A 23,135-nucleotide genomic window follows, 5' to 3' on the forward strand; every position below is an offset into this window, starting at 1 on the left:
CCACACGCCATTAAGCCAAGTTGCAGCATGCACCACGGACCATCAATGACGAGAGAAAGGCATCTTCCGTCAGGAGAAACCTCTGCGTCGCTTTCCTGGTCATATCTAGCAATAGAGCTTGGTTAGACTCAGTGAGCCGATGTACCTGGAGGGTAGGATCCTCGTATATTGACATTTTAGAGCTACTGATGGTATATCAGCTGGTATATCGACATTCATGACATCGTGAGTTACATAAAATTGTATTCCCAACTTATATAAACCCACCGGGCGGTGGTGACGCTTCCCTTGTCTCGGTTTCAACCATTGAGATAGTTGGCCGGTACCGCTTCCTCTCCCAACCCGGAATACCGTTGCTAAAGGTGATGGGAGTCATCGCCTGCAAACCAGTCTCGGAGCCCGCATTTGCAGTCCTATTGTCATTTCCTGTCTTCTCCGGCTCCGCCGTGTTTGGCAGCGGTTTCAAACCAGCAACTGTATGATTAGACCCAGGACTAGCTGACTGCACCCAAAGCACCCGAGTATTGGACAATGACTCGGGCGTTGGATCCGCGCCTGTCGTGGAATCTGTCGGCACGATCTCGTCGAACATTGGATTTCGCGTTGCGCGGAGGATTGTGGTGGGGGAGTCGAGGAAGGCGATTCCATTATCCCACATCGTGAGCAGACCTGCGATTATGCAGAGGAGAGAGGTGAAGACGGAGAGGCCGTAGGCGAGGAGTAGATTGCGCTGGGAGTAAACATATTCGGTTTGGCTTGGGTGGGTAGTTACGTTGACGAGGGGGCCAATGGACGTGTTTCTGTGGTTATTTGTTAGCTTTTGCCGGTTTAGTCTTGGAGTAGGTGGAGGCATAGGTTGGAAGTAAAATGCCAGGTTGTAACATACAGGAAATAGGGACTGCCAAAGAAGCTTAGGGTGATATTCCGCCCTAACTCCGAGGCAACGTCTAGGATTGAGCCTAGGGAGTCGTAAGTCGTATTGCCGACTTTCTTTTTATCGTTATAAACCAGCTGCCAGATTTGTTTGGAATTGACTAGCGCGGAGGAATAAATTTTTGTGTCGGTGCAGATTGAGCCGCTTTGAACGCATCTTCCTATCAACACATCTCGAAACACCCTCATCATGGCCGTGTAAGCGAAAAGCTGGTCTTCGTTCGCGGGGGGGGGTATCTCGTGTTGTCTGTGATCCCGCACACGACCCAGAATCTGGAGATCAGTGATCCTAGTTGATTGAACGCCGTTGGTGAAGTTGAAGTCCACTGAATACGAGGCGTTGTATATACCACATTCTACCACCCATCGCTTATCCAGAGGCATATATGGCGAGACGGTCATTATCAATTTGCCAGCCACATCAGCGTCCCTATCTCCGTTATCAGGACCTTGGTAGGGCTCGTAGACTAGCTGGTTCATGGCATGAGATATGTTATCTGTCTCGGACATGAAGCCCATGAAAGACGTGGAGTGGGCGTAGTTGGCATGTGCCCAGTCGTATACTTGCTGGCTCACATTGGCACTGGAGTTACTGCATTGGATTAGCGGGCCAGGGAAGGTCAGTGAATATGACGAGTTTGGCGCTGGTGCTGGAATGCTGGGAATCGTTCCTTGGATGACGGCTCCGGTTATGAAGCGGGTGACGCTCGGTGTTGGACCCGTCGGGCCCCCATCGTCCATGGTGTAGAATTTGTCGAAGTTAAAATCAATGGCTGGCATTTGTTGTTCTTGTAACATAGACCCTATTGTAGAACGAACTGATAGCGTTGAAGGGGTCACAACAGTGACCAGGGGAATACACCTGAGGCACTTTAGCAGGCTTGAGACCACATAGACAAGGACCACGCACCACGAGATTAGCCCCAGTATAGCCACATTAGGACCTCGAAGCCATATATGGAGGTCGAAGAAGTTGAAGATGTTGCCCCGGATATCCCACATTGAATCTAGAGTTGACAGCCTCACCGGTTTCATTCGTAAGATCCACCAGATATTCTGGACGCAGGCGATACCGACGCTTGTAGTCAAAAACGTCTTCGTTAAAAAGGCGAGTCCGGTGCCTACTCTCAAGGACCATTCCTGCTGAGTTTGTCCGGGAACGATGGTGCCATCCAAGGAGAAGTAGTAAAAATGGTGACCAAGCGCCAGCCCTAGTCCTATAATCCAACATACGGCCATAGCCGCTGGCATTCTCCAATGGATGCCATTTCTTCTTTCAAGTGTGCCCTTGTCTATGAATGGCCTAGTTAGTACAAGTTATATAAAAAGCTGAGGGCAAGGTCTTACCACTTTTTGAAAACATATTCTGAAATGCAAAAGCAATTCCTTGGGGGCATGCTACAGGGTAGTCATCGCCCTATAAGTAGTGGCAGCCACTTTACCCCAAACCCCGGCCAGGCGCTTAATAGTATTTTTACCTGGCGGCAACTGTGTCCTTACCTGCAACATGCAATCATAGTTGCAGGAGCGGGTGCTGTTGTTCCCCGCTCTAAGGATAGCTATGCGACTTAATTGGTCCTAGCCATTGTGATTGAGGCTGTAGGCCTGTAACTAGGACGTAGTGCGAGGTCGTCCCCTACCCGATAGAGGAAGATTTTCGAGAGCTGCACACCCTGAACGAAGACCATCGTCCCTTGACTTTGACTCATAACGATGCGGAGCTATCTCTGATCGAGAGATGCTATTCGAGCTGAAACAATGCCGCTGCAAGGACGGAGTAGGATGGGTCATTTGTCTCTGAGCCAGCCGACAATGCATTGTCCCAGGCCTGTGTTCCCGCCCCCAAGTCCTCCACCATTGTGGTTAAGATGACGAAGTCAGCCCTTATTTCTCAGTGGGTGATCAGTGATCTAGACATCCAATACAATTATTTAATACTTACTCCGACTTGAACAAGCAATGACTTTATGCGTTCTAGATTTGAGCGAGGGCAAGGGCTGGATATCTCGCCAAAGCACGAGGCGTGGGATTAAACGCAAAGTCGAAAAAAAAATTCGATTACCCTATCTCCACTACCGTAGAGTAAAAATCTTGGACGATTTGGCGCCATGACGGATGATGTTGTGGATGCGAAAAAGCGCTTTCATGCCCAAGGTCTTAATGTACTCCTAATGTGTATCTAATGGTCACGTCGCCTGGCTACCACCTGGATGACCTGATTTACTTTCGTGTGAATCACTTCGTTGTGCCTTCAAGAGACAATTCCTGACGCTACCGTTCAACACGAGTTTATAGGTATAACAGCCCGCGAAATGTTCTGAGATCGTAAGTCCGTTGAATTAGCATGTACAGAGTAAGAACAAAGTAAACCGGCGGATGCAACCCAAAATGAACCAATCGATATAGAAGACAAGAAGGTGATATATTTACTACAGGAGCACAAAGTATACGAAGAAAAGGAGAATATGGTCCCACCGTGCTAAGTGCAACGACGGACATAACAGGGAAACACGAAAGTCTGCATTCAAGATGCCGCGCAACTAGACGCCCGGATTACCGACTTAAAATTGGTCGATGCATCCCCAGTGCTGCTCAACATTGTATTTGTCGCTGGTAGCGAACTTAGACTTCCAGCCGTCATCGGCGTAGGAGAAGAAAACGGAAACATCGCCAACCTTCTCGACGAGGGACTTGATGGCAGTGGTTTGCTGGGACTGACCGGGAATAGCCTTGCCGTTAGCACTACCGGCGTTGGGCCAGCCGGTCTCGAGGTTAATGACGTCCTTGCCAGTGCAGACCTGCTTCAGATCCTTGATCTGGTTGCTGACGAGAGTACCGGCCTCAGCGGCGGTGAACTCGGGGTTGAAGAAGGGGTGAAGGTTCGCACCCAGGATATCAACGACAGGGCAGAGAGTAGCACCGTTACTGAGCCAGACGTCGATAGGCTCAGCGGTGGTAACCTGGCCAGTGTAGCCGGCGGCAGAGAAAGCGCTGGCGCCCTCGGAGACGAAGCTGGCGAGCTGGGCAGCGGACGCGATGTTGCTAGTGACGACTTCGTTACCGACAACAATGAGAGAGACAAGATCCCACTGGCCCCAGTTGGTAATGTCCTTGAACTGGGAACGAGCACCATCAAAACCGGTGGAGCCCTCGACATTGACACCGAGGATCATCTTGAGGCCGTGGGTGCTGCAAGCAGCTCCAACGTACTCGAGGGTGTGGCAGTCGGTTCCGTAAACACGAACGTGGGAGAATCCCTTCCCCTTGATAAGACCAACCTGCTCAAGAACATCGTTCTTGGCCATGCAGCTTCCGTCGTTGTTGTAGGGGGTGAAAGTCATACCCATCTTGTTTCCGCTAGCACCGGTGGGGACGCTGGTGGCAGACGAGGTGGTGGTGCTGCTGCTGGGAACAGCAGTAGTGGTCGAGGCAGCAGAGGTGGTGGGCAGGGCAGGGACGCTGGTGGGGACATTGCCGTTGGTGTAAGGGCAGACATAGACGTCCTCAGTGCGAGTCACGGTGATGGTGGTACCAGGGTTGGTGTAGGTGCCAGGGGTGACGGTTTCCGGGGTGGGGTAGACAACGACGGTGGAGGTAGGGACGAAGGTGGTGGTCGGGGCAATGGTGTAGGTACCAGCCGAGGGGCAGACGTAGGTCGTGGTCTCGATGACGCTGGTGACGGTGCTGCCAGTGGGCTTGACGGTGGCATAGGGGCAGGTGATGGTCGTGGCGGTCTCGACAATGGTGGTGACACCACCGTAGGTGTGGGTACCGCTGGGGAGCTCAGTGGTAGTAGCGCCGCAGACAGTGGTGGTATCGGTGACGGTGATGGTGGTAGCAGGGATGGTGTAGGTACCAGTCTCCGAGTAGCTGGTCACGCCGGCGGTGGGGAGAGTGACCTCGGGGGTTGGAGAGGGAGTCTCGGAAGGAGTCTCGACCGGAGCGGCAGAGGAAGTCGCAGTGACCGTGACGGTGCTGTAGCTGGTAGAGTGAACAGTCTCGGTGGTCTCAGAGGTCACGGTGCTGGTAGGAACCGAGAGGGGGATAGCTGGAGGTTGTTAGCTCGTCCATCACGACCGTTCTGATGGAAACCAGGATTCTCACTTGTAGGCTCGCCCCAGTAGGTGATGACCTCGGTGGTGCAGCCGCACTCCTCCTCGGGAACAGCGGAAGAGGCGTGGAGGGCACGGTGGTGAAGACCCTCGTGGGCATGGCGGCGCATGTGCATGTCCGCAACGGCGGTGCCGGCGAAGGCGGCCGCGGTGGCCAGGATAGCTCCCCTCATGGTGAATAGAAAGTAAACAAACGGTTATATATTCGAGTTGGTTTTTGGGGAGTGTATATGTAGAATTGCAATGAATGCCCGCTGAAAGAGTGAAGCGGTGGTCAACAGCACGATTGCAAAAGAGTGACGGGGAGGAGAGGAAGCCTCTGGACCGATGAAAATCAGAGAGAGCGATCACCGAGAGAAGAGAAAAGGCGAGAAGAAGAAGGGCGAGGCAGGAGAAAAGAGGGGGCAACAGGGAAATTAGAGCCAATTCATGACGGGGCTTGGGGAGCCGGCGAGGCTGGTGATTGGCGCGACGACGGTCTGGCCAGGATCAGAGAAGACTGAGGAGACTAATTGGGGCAAAAGGGGCATCCTGGGCGAAGAGGGCAGACTGCAGAGCCCAGCAGCCACTGCCAGCCAGCCAGCCAGCCAGCAGCGGAGGGGCCGATCTCATGAACGGAGTGGGGCGAGCGGAAATTATACCTCGTATCTTGACCACTGACAGCGTGGTCCAGCTCGCGTGGCTTCCTCTTTAGGTAAGGTCTAAACACCACTCCACTTCCTTCTCAGTTCCCTCAGTTCCCTTGCAGAGAGTCCAGTCTCGATTTACAGAAATCCAGCAAGCTCCAGCCTGACTGCTGTTCCCTTGTATACTTGGACATCGCGAATTGGTTCAGCCTCCTCGTGGACGCCCAACGGCAAGGAAGTGTGCAGACTCCAGACCAACGTGTTACTCAGACTGACTGTTGAGGTGACACGTCTTCAGAATTAGAGTTTCAAACTTACCATGTGAGCTGAAATGCCGTTTCAGACCGAATCTGTCAGCTGGAGTAAGGCTGAGCTTTCGAACTGCTCCTGTCAGTCCGCCACCCGGCAGTTTCTAACTGTTTGCTCAAGACATTTTCCAGATGTCTCTGATTTCTTCAGTTACCCTGCCCACTTCCAGAGAGGTGACTGGGAGTCTGAGACATGGTTCCCACGTTGTCTCCAGCCAACAAAATAAACAGAAATCCAAATCTTGGGACAACCAACCATGCTGAAATTGTCCCGGCCCACTTTTAACCGACAAGTGAAGTCTGCCACTGGTCAGTTCCTGCTGAGGGTCTGAGCGGTCGACCAATGATAATACTTTTGTGCCTGACTACTGTTACGCAATACACACCGCTGTACGGGAATCTCCCGTATCTTAGTCAGGGGGTTCTATCTCTTGATGATGGTTGCGATGGCTCAGCCTCAAACAGAAGTCCGAGTTGACCGTTAAGTAAGACTGAACGTGCGCTTGGTAGCGCCAGACAAAGCCACAAAGATTGAAGGTCTGGTCGAGGTTCAGGGGAATAATGAACGAGTAGCCGTGATCCGATGGAGATTGGAACGGACAGGTTATTATTGTCAATAATCTGGTCGATCGTCACCAGAGATGGACAGAGAAGAGAATACATAAGGACTGAGCGGAGATCCGGTTTTTCCATCAACTCAGGGGCCCCGCTGCTATTCTTACTACTGGTGATGCTTGCAACCAGCATTTCTTTCTACTCTTTGGTTCGAAAGAGCTACTACTCAGAGCACTCCGCGGGATCGTGGACCGCTGCGTGCCGACACTGCCGAGATCGAATATAACCTCGTTCATCTCAACCTCTCCATTCTGAGGGGAACTTATGCCTTGGTCTTTAACGTCTGGAGTCGTCTATTTTCATAAGAACCTTTCATAGTATTATCGGTTTCATAGTATTTCCGTATGCCATGGCAGATAATGCTCTCTGGACGCTGCTGCCGTCTACCCGCCTTAGACCCCTTTCTGGCTGGTTGGAGCCCGTTCGCATTATCACAGTTGTCGCTCCGTAGCTCGAAGATCCCCAAGCCGGCCACGAATCCCAGTCGGTTACGGCAATGATCCGCAGATATGCCAGTCTCGACTCTCAAGTGAGATCAAGGTTGCATCCATTTCCTGTGTCAGTAAATGCTTGGCCAAAGCCTCTTCGACGCTAAGCAAAAAGATCACCGTATATAGCCTGAAGGCTGAAGCTGAAAGCTGAGATGGGCCAGGTAGCTACTCTGCCGAGCAGCGCTTGTTTCACTTCGGGGCCTCCCAAATTAGGAGCGCATTATGTCGATGCTTATGAGCGGTAATAGGGCGCTGACTGTCTGACCATTTGACGCCGGTAGTCCCGTCGTCGGCTCCTGGGACCTCATGGGAGACCTATCTGGGAACATAAAGATAAGCAGCCTTAAATGTTGTAAATACCTGTATTGCGTGATTATCGCCTTCGTGGCCCAGATCAACGTCAGTAAGTGAAGCCTGCACTCCCTCCGCATTCAGGGACTCAGGAGAATCACCTAGGGTCGCTCGAAAAATAGACAGCTGTGGGAACATTTTTCAAAGCCCCTTTCTATAACGGTTGATTCCGCCGCACGCATTCCAGGTTTCGATAGTATGTTTTGGGGCTGCCCCAGAGTCCACAATCCAGGCTATGAAAATATTACATAATCTCAGAAGATAGCAACAACAATATCTACTATCACCCCTTAATATAGGCAGAGACTTGGATGGTCCAGTCTTGGGAGCTATTTTCAGTCCGTCTGTCTTGTTCGACGACCGTGATATAGCAGTTCCGTTCTTTGAGTGTAGTAGAATGCATGCTTTTCTCGGAGAACAGGCCAAAGAGACCATACCGTCTCAACTGCACTGTATCGTCTACATAGTTTTATGCATCCTAAATGTTGAAACCGGGACCTCGACCGCGGGTCTCAAGAGATGGAGCTTCTCTGGTTCAGTAACTGGAAGAAAAGTCTGGATGCACTAACGGTCAGCAGACTAACTGACTAACTGGAGCATATATACTTCCCAGGCCCTAGGGCGTCGTATTCAACTTCTTCACTTGAAAGCCATCAGCAGCGTCAAGGCTCATTCTCAAAATCTCCTCGCAGCCGTCATGCGAAGGTGGGTTAATCTCAGATCTTGGCCTCAGTGGTATGGTGTTTCGTCATGCTACTTCCATGAAACGCAGGCCTCTAAGCGAAACAAACAAGAAGCACGGACAGAGAACCTCATCGTATAACGAATAGTGGATTCTCTATTTTAATCAAGCTACAACAATAGTCAGAACCAATAAGCAAATGATATTGGCGATGCTATTCAAACTCGACGAACGAGCTGGAGGCTCACTGTATGCGAGGAAAGCTTGCTTACGCCTTCAGATCAGATGCCAGACTTCAAACAACTCTTAACGCTCTACAAAGATGACACATTAGAGCTCGTGACAGCAAAGTTACGCTTGGACTTGCATTCATGGCTCGCCTTCATGTTATGGCAATGAGTCCGCAGACTGCACCGTGCTCGCGTAGGAGGATATGTAATCAAGGGACTTGTGGACCGAAAGGCTGCATTTTGCTTTATGATTCGGCCATCACCTGCTTTGTTGAAGATCATATGCACTCGTCCCGGAAGCGTTGATGCAGTGAGTGCTGATCTGGGGCACGAGATTGAGATCAGATACTAAAAGAGTCACACTATGACCAGATCTGAGCTCTGTCCCACCTTTATCCCTCTTTTTCTCCCTAGGATAGCCGCTCATTATAATCAGCCCGACGGATTCAGACTGCAAACAAGCACTCTCGTCAGAGAATTTGACCAGGAAAAGGGGGCTGCAGGTTAAACTTCTGAAGTATGTTTGTATGTTGCAGAGCTACTACACCGAATACTGACTGCACTTATCCCAGGGGACTCGGCTTGGAAGTATGTGACAGCATCTTCACAAACACGGCTCTTTATTTTACCTAGACTTGCTAGCATTCATCCCGCCGGCATTCGCCTCATTATGAGGTTAATCCATCTCCGCTTTCAATCATACCGCGCTCGCATCGTACAACCGCACATGGATTCGGCCTTACCACCCGTGAACCAGCTGTATGACTTCAATATGCCAAGACAGAACAGAGAGAAGCTCTCTGTTCTCTGCTATATGGCCAGCGAACCGATGGAGGATACTGAATGGCCTAGACTCCGCACCGCAACCGCAATCAGTAGCCCAAAGGAGGTAGGTGAGGAAAGCACGAACACAACAGGCAAGCGCTGCAAACCACCTAGTCAAGTGCGAAAGCGCAATAACGCACCTGAAGAGGCCTTGTCATAGGCTAGGCCCTAGCGACTATGCTAAACCTTTGACGGACAAACTCAAGATCGCGTCAAAATATATAACGGGCGCAGGCTATATCCGACTAGGCATGGGGTAGCATTGATACAGCCGCCTGGTTTTTCGACAATGGCCTCCATAGTTTGTCAATCGACCAGTCGTGCAGTAAAATCACCGCATCAGCCATCATAAGATCGAGGCGTGGGTCGTGATTCATCCGGCGATCGCCCAAGCCCAGCAAGCGAGAAACAAATATAGAAACAGCTGCCACTACCTCCACTGCGTACTCTGTACTTGTATCATGTCTGTAGATCCGTCCTACCATCCCAGCCCTGATTCGCTTGCAGGGAACAACAATCCACGCAGCTGGAGCTGTCACACAGCATTTACAAGCCTCCTGAAAATCAGTCCCCACGCTGCGTTGCGTCATTCCATCAATTCCAGGGCTTCCGCGTGCTGGCCTGACTTCTGAAGACTGAGAGCTGGGAGTTGAATCAAGGGATAAATGTTTGGGAAACTTAAAGATAACAACTTCCCCCTCCCTATCGGAATTGAATTTGAGCCCAGCCTCGTCTCAACCTAATTCAAACGTCCCGTCTTCACATTACGCTCTCCCTCTTCCCTCGTCCCACAAGGCTACGATCAATTAAGTGATCCAGTCAGAACGACAAAATGCAACTCTTCAGTCTCACCCTTCTTACTACCCTCCTTGCCTCCGCAGGAATCACAACAGCTATGCCGTCCGAGTTCAAGACACAGATTTCGTGTATTGGTGTACGTCCCTTCGCTCGTGTTATTTGTTTATCATGCCTTGTCGAATTCGTTTTGCTTCACCCCATGGCCAAACCCTAGTTGACCGGATGCTAATTGTTTCTCTGATGAAGCTCAACAACCGCGCGTGCGATAACTCAACTATCAACCTTATGTGCTGTCCGCCGTTGACGTGCGGCAGTGACGCGGTATATCCCTCTCCGTTTTTAGTGGTGTAATTGTCATTTAATGGGTGGAAGCTAATGCCTTTGCTCGATAATCAGAGATGCCATTAGCTGGACCCGGTTGAGTCTTCCGACCGGACAATTGATGATACCAACAAGCGCCGTGGTTGGCTTGCAGTAGGGCAAGGTACATAATTTGTGTAAAGAGGGTGGATCGAACGGTATATGATGGATATGGAAGGACAGCATATTGCCGGCCATATATGGCGGATAACAAGTATATCCGCGGTATTCTACTGATGACTGGTGTGAAGTTGTAATTAGATGTTTGAAGAAAACCATGAGGGCCTAATAACCAGTTTAGCAGTGCGTGAAAAGTACGTGATTGCTGAACTGAATTGTACTACCAGATGAAGAACATATGCATAGCATGTAATCAATCTCTATTAGGAGCTGGACAGTGTGATTGTGTTTAGCCTGGATTAACCCTGGTTTAGAAAGGTCTGCGCTTTTGAGAGAAGAGATCATTGATAACCTTAGCTATGATATAAAACCACCCATCGTGATACTATACTTTCATAGGTATATACACAGCACAATGGGGAAAACAGTTAACCGACAAATTCTCACCTACTTCCCACCGATCCCCCCCAACCCCCCCAACACAGGAACCTCCTCCGCCACATCCACGTCCACACTCTTCTCGCCGACCCCAGGGCCCTCAAAGACCCTCAGCCCGCCAAGCTCCTTCTCCCTGCGCAATTCCTCCTTCCGTGCTTCACTCACATCCACAAAGACATGGCCAAGCGGACCCCTCTCGCTACTCCACCCCGAACACTCAACTCGATAGCCCTCATCCGGCTCCAGCACTTCAAAGTCATTCCAGCGCCGCTCGGCACGGTTATCCCAGTGTAGTTCGCATATCTTCTTGTCGCCGTCAAACAGATCAAGCCAGCCTTCACTGCCGCGGCGACCGGTGGCGCAAACCTCGCCGAGGCCTTCGGCGGGAATGGTCATTTTGTCAATAGCGGATTCTGTGAGCGGCTCTGCAGGGTTGTCCGGCGAGTGGAAGTCGCCACTGCGGGTTTATGTCATGTTAGTGAGGCTGAGATAGAATGTAGGTGGGAAAGATGGAGACAGACGGAGTAATTAGGGAGTCGCGGATCCTGATGTCACGGTCTTTGAGGCGGTCACGAATGTGGATGGAGATCCATTGGCCGTCAAGGGGGTCTGCCGGTTCCATCTTGAATGAATTGAGCTTGTATGTGTTGCGAGAATAGGTATTCAGTAGCTTGATATAATTGAGTAGGAGGGGAGGTCAGGGTGCGTTTATATGCTTCCTGCGGGGTATTGCATGCTGAATGGCGGAGACCTGTGGATGGGCATCTGTTGGCTCTTCGAATGTGATGAAGTCATGATGAACCTTCGGTAAGGGAGTGTGTGTTTGATAGGTCGGGTAGTTTGGGTGATAGGACCGTCTCCAATGGTAGCGAGCAATGGAATCTGGAGAATGGACGGAGGCGGAGAGAATGCGGGGAAAGCTGCCATGATGACGACTGCTATACCTGACAGCCAACAGCAGGCCTTTGTTACATCCAAGGATAATTCTAGGGAAGATCAGGGTTTCAGCTGGTTGAACCCTCGAAAGATGTGTACTATTTGTACGATGGTAATCGCACAGAAGAGGAGATATCAAATCGAACTATGTGCAGAGGATATGTTCGTCTGGTAAAAATAAACATGGTCCGGATGCCCTCCCAAATGCGGCCAAACAAATCCATGCATAGCAACTCGCTGCAGTAAGATAAGAGTACCAATGCCCGTACATGTGCAAATCGTGTGTATTATGTATTAACCATCGCGGACTATGTCGCTTGTGTCCGCTGTGTAAATTGCTAATGTCATGGTAGGCTTAGAAAATACCGAATCTTTTCTTGCCATCTGGATCATTCATCAATTAGAATTAGTAGAATAAGTCAAAACTGGAGACGTACCATTTTTACGCTTCTTCCCGTTGGCATCCGCAGCGGCCTGCGCTGGGTTGACACCGTCCGCCGCAGCTCGAATTGCTGCGATCCGGTGCACCGCTCTGGTATCTCCCTGGTCGGCCGCTTTGACGTACCAGACGTTGGCCTCCAAGGGATCACGTCGACATCCAATACCCATCTCCGTGAAGTAACCTACAGCATATTGTGCTTTTGCAAGACCTGTTTTACATTAGCCGGAATTATTATAAACAGTGTCAGACAACTCACCGAGCTCAGCAGCCTGCTTGGCCCATTCGTACGCCTCGTTCTCATCCTTTTCCAGCACAGGCTCTGCACCGACCAAGTACCAAGCGCACAGCGCCATCATTGCAAGTGGATGACCGCCTTGCGCAGCTCCAGTGTAAAAGTGAATGCTTAGGGCGGGATCCTTTGGGCAATTCAGCTTTCCGTGCTCATAAGCATCCCCAAGACGGTAGCAGGCCTCTACATGACCTAGATCAGCCGACTTGGTGAAGAGCTGAGCGGCATAAGACGGATCGACAAAGACATCATCTCCGTAACCGGTTTCGTGAAGGAGTCCAAGCTCGTAAGGCGCCGAGTTGTATTGAGCATCGGATGATTCCGCCGCTCGCTTTAACCACTTGATACCTTCTCGATAGCGCTTGCCCAATCCCATGTCTCCTGCAAGACAGGCCTTAGCCATTCGGAGCATAGCGCCTGGGTGATTTTTCGAGGCCGCCTGACGATAGAACTGTTGGGCTCTGGAAGCCTCAACCCTAGTTCCCCATCCAAATTCGTAACATAAAGCAGTTCGGTAGCATGCTTCGACATGGCCATGCTTGCTTGCAGCTACGAAAAGCGGGAAGGCGCGGTCGTAATCCTCTTTCCCTTTACTGAATAAGCCCGAGGCATAGCCGTCCGCTAGGTAGTACTGAGCAAAAGGATAACTGCGGTTGGCTAGTCCCTGCAAAATCGATTTGGCCTCTTTCAAGAGATGGGAGCGAGTAATGTCGTTGGAAGTTTTGCCTTTCTCAACTGAGATTGACGGCTTGCCGCCTTCCAATACATCGTCCGGCATTTCTAGCATGGCGTTGACCATGAAAACGGCAAATTCATACTGAACGGCAGGATCATCCGTCTTCTTCACATTCGCCAGGTACATATCAAAGGTCTGCTTATGACTCAGCAAGGATGCATTGTTTCCCACAGAAGATCGAAGATGAGAATTGCCCAGATGAACCGGAGCGGGACCTGGCTGAGGGTAGGGAGTGTTAAGGAGATCAACGAAGGAGAGCGGCCGAACATCGGGAGAGCTGGAGTTTCTAGATGAAGTACGAGGTTTGAGGTAAGGTGATGCCTGGGGAGACGCATTGTCTGACGCAAAAGAATATGCCGAGCGTGGGCGCGCTGGCCGTTTGGCAGTGAGGTGAGTATTGGTTCCTGGCGTGTTCTCCGCTAACCCTAAGGCAGGAGTGGACCGAACAGCTGGCTGGGAGGTCAGGTACGGGCGATGATGATAGTGCAAAGGCTCAATGTTTTCAGAGGCATGCGCCATGCTGTCTAGGCTGCCGCGTGAAGAGGTGTTCTGGCTACCGGACGGGACATCGCGATCGAAGGATGACCCGCTATCCTTACCAGGGATATGAGGCTCATCATGCGGCTGAGGTTCTACAGCAAATGATGAAATACTGCTGGCAGGGGTGTGTCGATAGGCCATGTTCCCGGACAAAGGAATGACTCCGACTGACTCCTTTCGCGGGGGATACCCTCCATTCTTTGCGGGGTTGTCTTCGAGCGTCAGATTGGAAAAGGCGGTATTCGGCACGTGTGATGTAAAGGAATTGTCATGTACGTTCCTAGCTGTCGGGCTCTGCGTTTCAGACTGCTCGATCTGGCCGTTTACACTGACGGAGGGCACCGGCGGGCGCTGGGTTCCTTGTGCAACCTGCGCTCGCGGCGCTTCCGGTAGCGGTTTCCGCGCAACTGGAGACGTCGGCGGGTAGTTTGGATTCCGCGGCGTGGACTGAGGCTCGCGATGTGACGGAGAATGCGGGGGTGAAGACGGATGGTATACGGGGGGAGGAGACGGAAGAGGGTGAGGATGAGGATAGGTGCTGGCTACAGGGCTCGCCATTGTCGCGCAGTCGAAGATGCACGCCACCGATTTTGGAGTAAAATGTGGCCGAGATTCAAATCTCGCTGTCTAGCGAGAGACCTGGGTGGATGCAGGTGGTACGAAACGAGAGGTGCCTATGATTCGGACATGGAGGGAGGCGTAGGACGAGGACTGGCGCGGTTGAGGAGGCCTTGGAGCGAGCGAGCGACCGACCGGGCGAGTCCAGCGTGTGAGAATGTGAGTTGTTCAGTCGACGAGGAACGTGGAAGAGCGAAAGGTTGATCGTCGGGGAGCTTATAAGACGGGCGATGATCGGTAGAGGAATCGCGGGCCCACCAACGAGCGACAAAGACAGGACTCTATTGAGATGTCAGCAACGAACGGCGAATATACGACGACTTGGGGCGGGACACTCATACCGCAAAGCACAAAGGCAGGCAATAACAATAAACGAAGGTATGGAATAGAGACGGAGACACAGAAGAAAAAGAAAAGGTGCAGTGCCAGGCAGAACAGAGAAAGAACAGGCGCAGAGGGGCGGGGGAGAACGATGTGGATGAATTGGATGAATCGGACGGTAGAAGATGGGCCAATAATTGCCCAGCTGAGCAGCGGCTAGGCCAAGCGTTTGGATTCCGGTACAGGACTGGGACCAAAATATTCTGCTGGGCAGCTGAGTTGGGAGTGTATGTATTCTGGATTACAGACTTTCTTCTCCCTTTTCAGTGTTCTCAGTCGTCTATTTCGATCATTCGTCGTCATTGTCGTACCCAGGCCACTGCAAACAAAATAAGACCTGCTACCAAGAATGACTCGGCTGACCAGGAGAAACAGTTCCAATCGGTTTCATTTAGATACAGTACAATACCCCGGCTCCAGATCCCCGCTGCATTCGTGGAATTCCCTGCGCTGTACATGCATGAGATTCTGCAAAGAAAACCAGAACCATCCCAAGTGTTCCGTAATTGTTGCAGGAATCAGACCTCGACAGCCGCAAGTCTTCCTGGGGCCAAATGAGCCCAATCATACGAGAATATACCGTTGTGAATCCATCCACCGAACAGACCACCGTACAGTGGGACTGGGCACCACGCCCAGCGTTGCCCACCGAGTCACCGGCACAGGAGTCCCTTCGTGTACTCCCGAGTCCCGTATATTCCCCACCTTCCTCAACTGCGTGAGGCTGAAAGTGACCTCAGATCACAACAACCTGGCGGAAAATGGCATGGTTGCTGCAGTACCTCTAGCCGAGGCGAAGGCCTATGGCGGCGAGCGTAAGAATGCAAAGTTCAGCAACGCTCGAAAGGCTGAAAATGGCTGAAAGACGCGAAAGGCGCAAAAGGCGCTTTGACGAGCTTTCTACTCCTAATTGGCGGGGGCTTTGTTTTGTAGCTTTGTGAAGTTCAATCTCGTATTAATATTAGATCAGTGGGCCGAAAGGTCAATGGCCACTTGATCCAGCCTAAAATGTTACGGATGAGGTGAGGTCTTACTTCTGGCTCTCCAGAGGACTCAGATGGTTGTCTTAGACCATTCGTGGTTAAGACTGGCCTTATGCAAGCTGGTTCTAATTATAACGACACGGCCACAGCCAACGCATCGACGGGTTCTCCAGAGTTCGCCAGACAAGAGTGCACTTTTCTGCAGAATAGATACCTAGCTAAATACCTACTAGATTCCTAGGTAGATACCTTGGCAGATACTTAGGCAGAGCAGTTATTAGAGTAATAGAGCTGATGACAATTTCTTAGAATTGGAAACTCGTCGAAAGCGCCAGAAATGGAGCAGCGAGTTAGGGTCAGCCACATCTTCGGGCGCTCTTAGTCGGTCAGCTATATATATCTTCGAGGTTCGGCAACGGGCGGTTGTGGAGTGTCTCGACATTCCAGCATTGGTGTCGGATGGGAGGTCCATCGTGGTTAGCAGTCGGAGGCCGGAAGACCTGATAGCCGGGGCTTTTGTCTGGTACTGCATGCATTACACGAAGTAGTACGCCGAGTAATTCCAGTACTGCGCGTGTTGTGGGTTTTCTTGATGTCATGAGAATGGTAGATCATATGTATCTGAAGGGAATCTATGTTATAATATACAGTAATTCTGGACGCACTCGCCTCAGGAACCCCAATCTTACATCAACCTGACTTCACTGACTTCAATAATTTTGATGATTGGCAATACACTACCTGTAATAAAATATGGAATATCCTCGACAGAATGGGGAAACTCGGAGAGTTTTCGCTGGATCTCAAAACCCTGAATCTGGTTCTGAAATCGATAGACTGTGGCGCACCGGCGAGAAATGGTCAATGGTGAGTGCCGAAAGGGGGCAACGAGCGACAGGGGCTTCGAGGGTTGACCTTGGCTTAGATTTAAGGGTAGAATGCTTTGGATAGAATTACAGGACTTGAGTGATGAGACCTGGCGCGAGGGGCTAGCAAAAAAAAATAAAACAAAAAAAAAATCAGCAAAAAAAGAGGGAAAATGCCCAAAGACTGGTGTTCCCTAGATTGCACGAACCAGCAACCCCTTTTTGCTGGGACCTGGGTCGTGCCGTTATGTCCACTTTAGCGATTGACTACAATTCAGATCAGGTGGGGGCGATGAAGCTCTTGTATCGATGATCCTTAAGGAATTTGATTTAGGTTGCCCGTGCCGGGTATTAGGTGTTTTCTCGGCCAGTCAGGTCGGGCTCGAATAAGGTCTCTACAGGATGTACAGATCATCACCAGCGGCGATGGAATATTAGAGCATGCATAGAGGCATTATTATTGTGTATAGATTGCCAGGCACAATTGCCAGTGCACCGGTGTACCAGCCTACTTCAGCAAAGCAGCCTCTAGCGGGCGGTAGTCTGCGATTCGATTGGCTACAATACAGTGTAGGATCCGAAAATAGTGTCATAGTCTTGGAAATAGCTACTTTGAGTACATTCGAACACTTCCTATAATTCGAGTTTTCCGGTCTCGTCTGGACCTAGTGCAAGTGTTCGTAACTGTAATTTTAAGAATATTCAGGGCAGGGATACTTGAAAAACCAGGTTCTCGACAGTTCATCCCAGAACCCCTGCAAGTCAAGGAGCAAGAAGGCAGCCTGCGAGTGAAAATCAAGCCGGGATGGATCAGGTGACTTCTACGAGCTAAGCTATTTCAAGAAAGGATGATTAAATAGACCAATAAGGGGCTATAAGATTAACTGACGGGTGGAGCACTATTTTTAGCGCCAGCCATGCGCCAGACCCCATGCGGTTGGTTGATCAGACTAGTCTGGAAACCCCGATTGCCCCTAGCGACAGCACGGTGCCTGGGGAATTGACCCTGTTTATTTCTCAGATCGCGATGAATCACTCTTCTGGCTTGATAATCTGCTTGATAGAGAGTATCCTTATTCTACCCTATCACTACTCTGCCAGTACCAGGCTTGAGACGATTGTTATGTTACGAAATTCCAGGGCGTAGGTCATACGCTGTCGGTGCACCTGGACGTTGTAGGTATCGGGGACTTGCTGAAATGAATAAGCAGATGAAACCGGAGTTATAGACTTATTTAAAACAATCAATAAACAAGCATTCCAAGTACCTCGCAGTTGCAGTCGTATTGAGAACGATTCTCTTTAATCGACCGGTGTTCAGGCTCGATAGTGTTGGGTTACTCTCGGAGTCCAGAGTAACAGTAAGTTCAAAGCGAGACAGGCTAAGACTTGCCGCTTCTTTTACCATCTGGGCCTCAGGGACTGGCGTGACCTCCCGCATCCATGTTAGGTCGTCGCTGTCCCGCTGATTCTCCCCTTGACTACCCTACCCTTCAATCTTTCTCCATCCAATACTCCTTTCGCTTCGCCTCTTCACCTGTTCTAGGCTTGTCTAATCTGTTACCGTGACGAGCGCCGTTCTCAATCTTTTCCGACTCATCAAAATAGTCGCTCGCTTTTTGTTTACCGCAGCCTTTCCGCAGTCCTGCTTGTGATTCCTGTTGCCGACCGTCGTTTTGAGCGCCTGAGCATTTTTGCCCTCAACCTACTGTTAGAAGATCGTTTTAATCTACTTAATTTTGATTACGGTACTATTTTCGATTTCGGACGGCCATCGAAGCCCCGCGCGAACATTCGGTGCCCACATTCCTCGGGAGGGGTTCATCAGCATTCATTCTAGAACGTCGCTCACGTTTCGCTATCGCCTATGCTAATCTAAGGTCAGTCGGCTGAGATCTGGCGGTCATGAGAAAGCTCGCTTCGGAACTCCAGTTAGTGGTGGGATAAAGGAAGGCTTTCAGCTTGTTCCCCGGAGGAGTTCATTCCACCTCGCTTGAATTTAGTCGCTGACAATATTCGCCTATTGAATAGTTATCATGTCTTTGCCTCAGCGGCCGGGGAAGACTTCCCCGCGAAGAGAAGAGACGTCGGCCTTCCGAGAGCCTTCGCGCAGACGACGGCGCGAATCTGACAGTCTAAGTAACAATGACCCCACGAGTCCACGGCATCACAGACATCACCGTTCGCATAGTTCACGACACCAACATGATATAGACGAGGAGCGGGCTGAAGAGGGTGGGATAAGGCGAAAGAGGAGTTTGGTTAAGCCAGAAAGAGGTCGCATGGATCCGAGTCACCCAAATTACCTTTACCGCCAAAAAACCCAAAACATGCCCACGTACAATCCAATGACAGGTAACGAACCGCTGATACATGAAGAGGGAGAAGCGGAGACAAACAGTACACCGAGTATGGATTCGAAGCGCAAAGATGCCCTGTACGGTGCGCATGGGAATGTCAACAAGCCCATGGAGCGGGTCCCGACAAGACACCGATCGAAGAAGAGGAAGGGCTCCAGAAAAATCTCCAAACGCGAGGCGGCGGCGGAGAAGAGAAGGCGGAAAGCCATGGAGCAGGTGCGACCTCCCAGCTTATGGACAACATACTGTTCAGTGATCACATTTTGGGCGCCCGACTTCGTCTTGAAGTGCTTTGGGATGCCGCAAAAAGCCCAACGAAGCGCGTGGCGGGAAAAGATCGGTCTCATCAGTATAATCCTGATGATCGCGGCATTTGTCGGTTTCCTCACGTTCGGTTTCACGGCTACTGTATGCGGAACTCCTCCCACGCGATTGAAAATCAATGAGATCGGCAGCGGCTACATGATATTCCACGGTCAAGCATATGATCTGACCAAGTCAACGCATCCTGCGGCCGCGGGTATACCGGACATGACCAATGTCCTTTATGACCTGCCGCACAAGTATGGAGGCCAAGATGGAAGCTTTTTCTTCCAGGAGGTAAACGGAGCTTGCAAGGGGTTAATCACGCGGACCGAGAATTCTGATATTCCCACTAATTCCAACGGTGACCTTGCCTGGTATTTCCCATGCCATGCTTTCAACCAGGATGGCTCATCCGAGCCCAACACGACGGTCTCTTATTACAATGGCTGGGCTTGCCATACATCTGGGTCAGCCCGTAAGTCTTTTTACAGCTTGAAAAACTCGGGTGATGTCTATTTCACCTGGGAAGATACAAAGAACACAAGTCGGAAACTTGCAGTCTACTCTGGGAATGTGCTTGATCTAAACCTTCTGAACTGGTTCGACGATACCCAGGTGAATTACCCAACGAAATTCAAGGACCTTCGTGATAATGATGATATACGCGGAGTTGATCTCACATATTACTTCCAAACCGGCGAGGACAAGCAAATCGGCAAATGTTTGTCTCAAATAATCAAGGTTGGGAGTATCGACACCGACACAGTGGGCTGCATCGCCTCCCAGGTTGTTTTGTATGTGTCTCTGATCTTCATCCTGTCTATCGTCATTGTCAAGTTTGCCTTTGCGCTTCTTTTTCAGTGGTTCCTTGCTCCAAGATTTGCGGCACAGAAGACTAGCATGGGCGCGGTCGACTCGAAGGCTCGGAATCAACAGATTGAGGATTGGTCAAATGACATCTACCGACCTGGTCCTCGTCTTGCGGACCCCGTTCCAGGTGATCGAATGAGCAAAAGGGCCAGTTTCCTGCCGACCACTTCGCGCTTCTCTAGCCCGTATACAGTGAGCAACGGTGGAAAGCAGAAACCCCAATGGGTAACCATGGCAAGCCAGAATTCTACCACTCGATTGGTTCCCCCTGCCAGCGGCACTACTCCGTCCATATACAGGCAGAGTCACAACGGTCTCGGCAACGTGAGTGTGGATAACTCACGGCTTAACCCATCTGCTAGCAGAACAAGCTTGGTTCAGGATTCACGTTATTCGACTGTTATACCGGACTCTGAGGGCATTGGGTCGGCCGGCTACGTGCATGAGCTTGTTGTCCCTCAACCACCCCCTGACTGGCAGCCCTATGGCTTTCCTCTGGCTCATGCAATGTGCTTGGTTACCTGCTACTCGGAGGGTGAAGAAGGTATTCGCACGACATTGGACTCTATTGCGTTAACGGACTACCCGAACAGCCATAAATCCATAGTCGTGATTTGTGACGGTATCATCAAGGGTAAAGGTGAAGAGTTTTCCACACCCGATATTGTTCTCCGCATGATGCGGGATCCTATCATCCCTCCGGAAGAAGTCGAGGCATTTTCGTATGTAGCTGTCGCTACCGGTTCCAAGCGCCATAACATGGCCAAGGTCTATGCCGGATTTTACGACTACGGAGAACACTCCATCATCCCTGTCGAGAAGCAGCAGCGCGTTCCGATGATGATCATTGTGAAATGTGGCACGCCGGCAGAAGCAACTGCTGCAAAGCCCGGTAACAGAGGAAAGAGAGACAGCCAGATTATTCTCATGTCTTTCTTGCAGAAGGTCATGTTTGACGAGAGAATGACCGAGCTAGAGTATGAAATGTTCAACGGGCTCTTGCACGTAACTGGTATTCCGCCAGATTTCTATGAGGTTGTGCTCATGGTCGACGCGGATACCAAAGTTTTCCCGGACAGTTTGACGCATATGATCTCCGCAATGGTCAAGGACCCCGAGGTGATGGGCCTGTGTGGTGAGACAAAGATTGCAAACAAGACTGATAGCTGGGTGACCATGATCCAAGTCTTTGAGTGCGTACTTATCCTCTCATCATGTCCAGTCGGGCGCTAATAGTGTTACAGGTACTTTGTTTCTCACCACCAGTCGAAAGCATTCGAATCGGTGTTCGGTGGTGTTACCTGTCTCCCAGGGTGTTTCTCAATGTATCGAATCAAAGCACCTAAGGGTGGCCAGAACTACTGGGTGCCGATTCTTGCGAACCCTGATATCGTCGAACATTACTCGGAAAACGTCGTGGACACCTTGCACAAGAAGAACTTGCTGCTTCTGGGTGAGGATCGTTATCTGTCCACTCTCATGCTTCGAACGTTCCCTAAGCGCAAGCAAATATTCGTTCCTCAAGCTGTTTGTAAGACAGTGGTGCCCGACAAGTTCATGGTGCTCTTATCCCAACGACGTCGCTGGATCAACAGTACAGTCCACAACCTCATGGAGCTGGTCTTGGTTCGAGACCTGTGCGGTACGTTCTGCTTCAGTATGCAGTTCGTCATCTTCGTTGAGCTGGTCGGAACTGTCGTACTCCCCGCCGCCATTTCTTTCACCATCTACGTCGTTGTTTCTTCAATCATCAAACAGCCTGTCCAAATCATCCCGCTGGTCTTGCTCGCCCTTATTCTTGGACTTCCTGGAGTCCTGGTCGTTGTGACGGCTCACCGACTTGTCTATGTCTTGTGGATGCTTGTATACCTCATTTCGCTGCCAATCTGGAACTTCGTCCTCCCTACGTACGCATACTGGAAATTCGACGACTTCAGTTGGGGCGATACTCGAAAGACCGCTGGTGAGAAGGACAAGGGCCACGAAGACGGCGAGGGAGAATTCGACAGCAGTAAGATCACGATGAAGAGATGGCGCGACTTTGAGAAAGGTATGTCTATGCTCACTGTGCTACATGATGCGCGGACTGCTAACGATATCTACTAGATCGTCGCTTAAGAATGCAAGCTGGGTGGCAGCTGCCGGTCGGTGGGCATCCGCCAATGCCATATGAACCGTATCCGGAATACTAGTATCTGCGATCTACCTCTTGCATTCCCTTCATGTCATGACATATTGTACATTGCGATTTGATTTCTTTCTGGATATAGCTGGTAGTGTTCTTGTGTCTATAGTATAGTGGCCTTTAAGAGCGGGATCCCATGTTAACTTCGGGATTCTGTGAAAAATAATACCAAAGCCTCATGCTTAACCCGATGTATATTTTGTCTTAACCAAAGGAGGATAAAGAAGTGCCTGACTATTGTCGAAATACTCGATAGTTATGCATGGTCCCGACGTCTTGCATGTACCTTTTCTAGAAGACCTTGCCACAGCGACGAGCGCTAGCGCCAGGGTTGGGTTGCAGTAGATATGCAAATGACGAGCGAAGAGGCTTAAGCGTTGTAATTATTGATTTCTTGCAGGTTGTGATCATGTAATTCATATCTTACCTCAGAGAATGAGTACTTATCGTCGAGCACTCTAAGAGGATTTTCTTGCTCACTGCAATGAGACTGTGGTGTGGTCTGACTAAGACCGTCGGGCCCAAGTTCAATGAGGCGACCTCAGCTCGCCTTCTCCAACTCCACGATCTTCCTATTCCCTTCTCAGACTGGCCAGCATATCAGCGACCGCTGCGTGTGACTCCTTGAGACGCACGTTGTCCTCGCCGTGCAGTAGTATTTTATCCGTATCGGTCCCTCATTCTTCCAGGTGGCCTGCTGCTCCCCTCCTTTCCTGCACCGTGAGCGCCGCTAG

At 50.7% G+C, this 23,135-nt stretch overlaps 6 protein-coding genes across 6 annotated transcripts, besides 1 other annotated feature; 2 read left to right on the forward strand and 4 right to left on the reverse strand.

Moving 5' to 3' along the window:
• Window positions 1–23,135: part of a sequence feature (contig 1.25 1206..229102(1)) that runs on past both edges of the window.
• On the reverse strand, window positions 254–2,450 carry ANIA_01550 (uncharacterized protein; the record flags this gene model as incomplete). The annotated part of the gene is made up of 3 exons (XM_654062.1): window positions 254–800; window positions 887–2,236; window positions 2,434–2,450. The coding sequence occupies 3 exons, from the start codon at window positions 2,448–2,450 to the stop codon at window positions 254–256; spliced, it is 1,914 nt and encodes a 637-aa protein (XP_659154.1).
• Window positions 3,265–5,218, reverse strand: btgE (the record flags this gene model as incomplete). The annotated part of the gene is made up of 2 exons (XM_654063.2): window positions 3,265–4,981; window positions 5,038–5,218. The coding sequence occupies 2 exons, from the start codon at window positions 5,216–5,218 to the stop codon at window positions 3,495–3,497; spliced, it is 1,668 nt and encodes a 555-aa protein (XP_659155.1). The 3' UTR covers window positions 3,265–3,494.
• Window positions 8,713–9,806, forward strand: ANIA_01552 (uncharacterized protein; the record flags this gene model as incomplete). Its single annotated transcript, XM_654064.2, has 3 exons — window positions 8,713–8,851; window positions 8,921–8,936; window positions 8,982–9,806. The coding sequence occupies 3 exons, from the start codon at window positions 8,713–8,715 to the stop codon at window positions 9,331–9,333; spliced, it is 507 nt and encodes a 168-aa protein (XP_659156.1). The 3' UTR covers window positions 9,334–9,806.
• On the reverse strand, window positions 10,809–11,285 carry ANIA_01553 (aegerolysin family protein; the record flags this gene model as incomplete). The annotated part of the gene is made up of 2 exons (XM_654065.1): window positions 10,809–10,836; window positions 10,903–11,285. The coding sequence occupies 2 exons, from the start codon at window positions 11,283–11,285 to the stop codon at window positions 10,809–10,811; spliced, it is 411 nt and encodes a 136-aa protein (XP_659157.1).
• On the reverse strand, window positions 12,181–14,390 carry chs3 (putative chitin synthase activator (Chs3); the record flags this gene model as incomplete). Its single annotated transcript, XM_654066.1, has 3 exons — window positions 12,181–12,209; window positions 12,263–12,475; window positions 12,524–14,390. The coding sequence occupies 3 exons, from the start codon at window positions 14,388–14,390 to the stop codon at window positions 12,181–12,183; spliced, it is 2,109 nt and encodes a 702-aa protein (XP_659158.1).
• chsF (chitin-UDP acetyl-glucosaminyl transferase chsD) lies at window positions 18,717–22,576 on the forward strand (the record flags this gene model as incomplete). The annotated part of the gene is made up of 3 exons (XM_654067.2): window positions 18,717–21,409; window positions 21,461–22,266; window positions 22,323–22,576. The coding sequence occupies 3 exons, from the start codon at window positions 18,717–18,719 to the stop codon at window positions 22,406–22,408; spliced, it is 3,585 nt and encodes a 1,194-aa protein (XP_659159.2). The 3' UTR covers window positions 22,409–22,576.

The sequence above is a fragment of the Aspergillus nidulans genome, chromosome VII (genome assembly GCF_000011425.1).
Source record: "Aspergillus nidulans FGSC A4 chromosome VII".
NCBI classification, from domain to species: Eukaryota; Fungi; Ascomycota; class Eurotiomycetes; order Eurotiales; family Aspergillaceae; genus Aspergillus; species Aspergillus nidulans.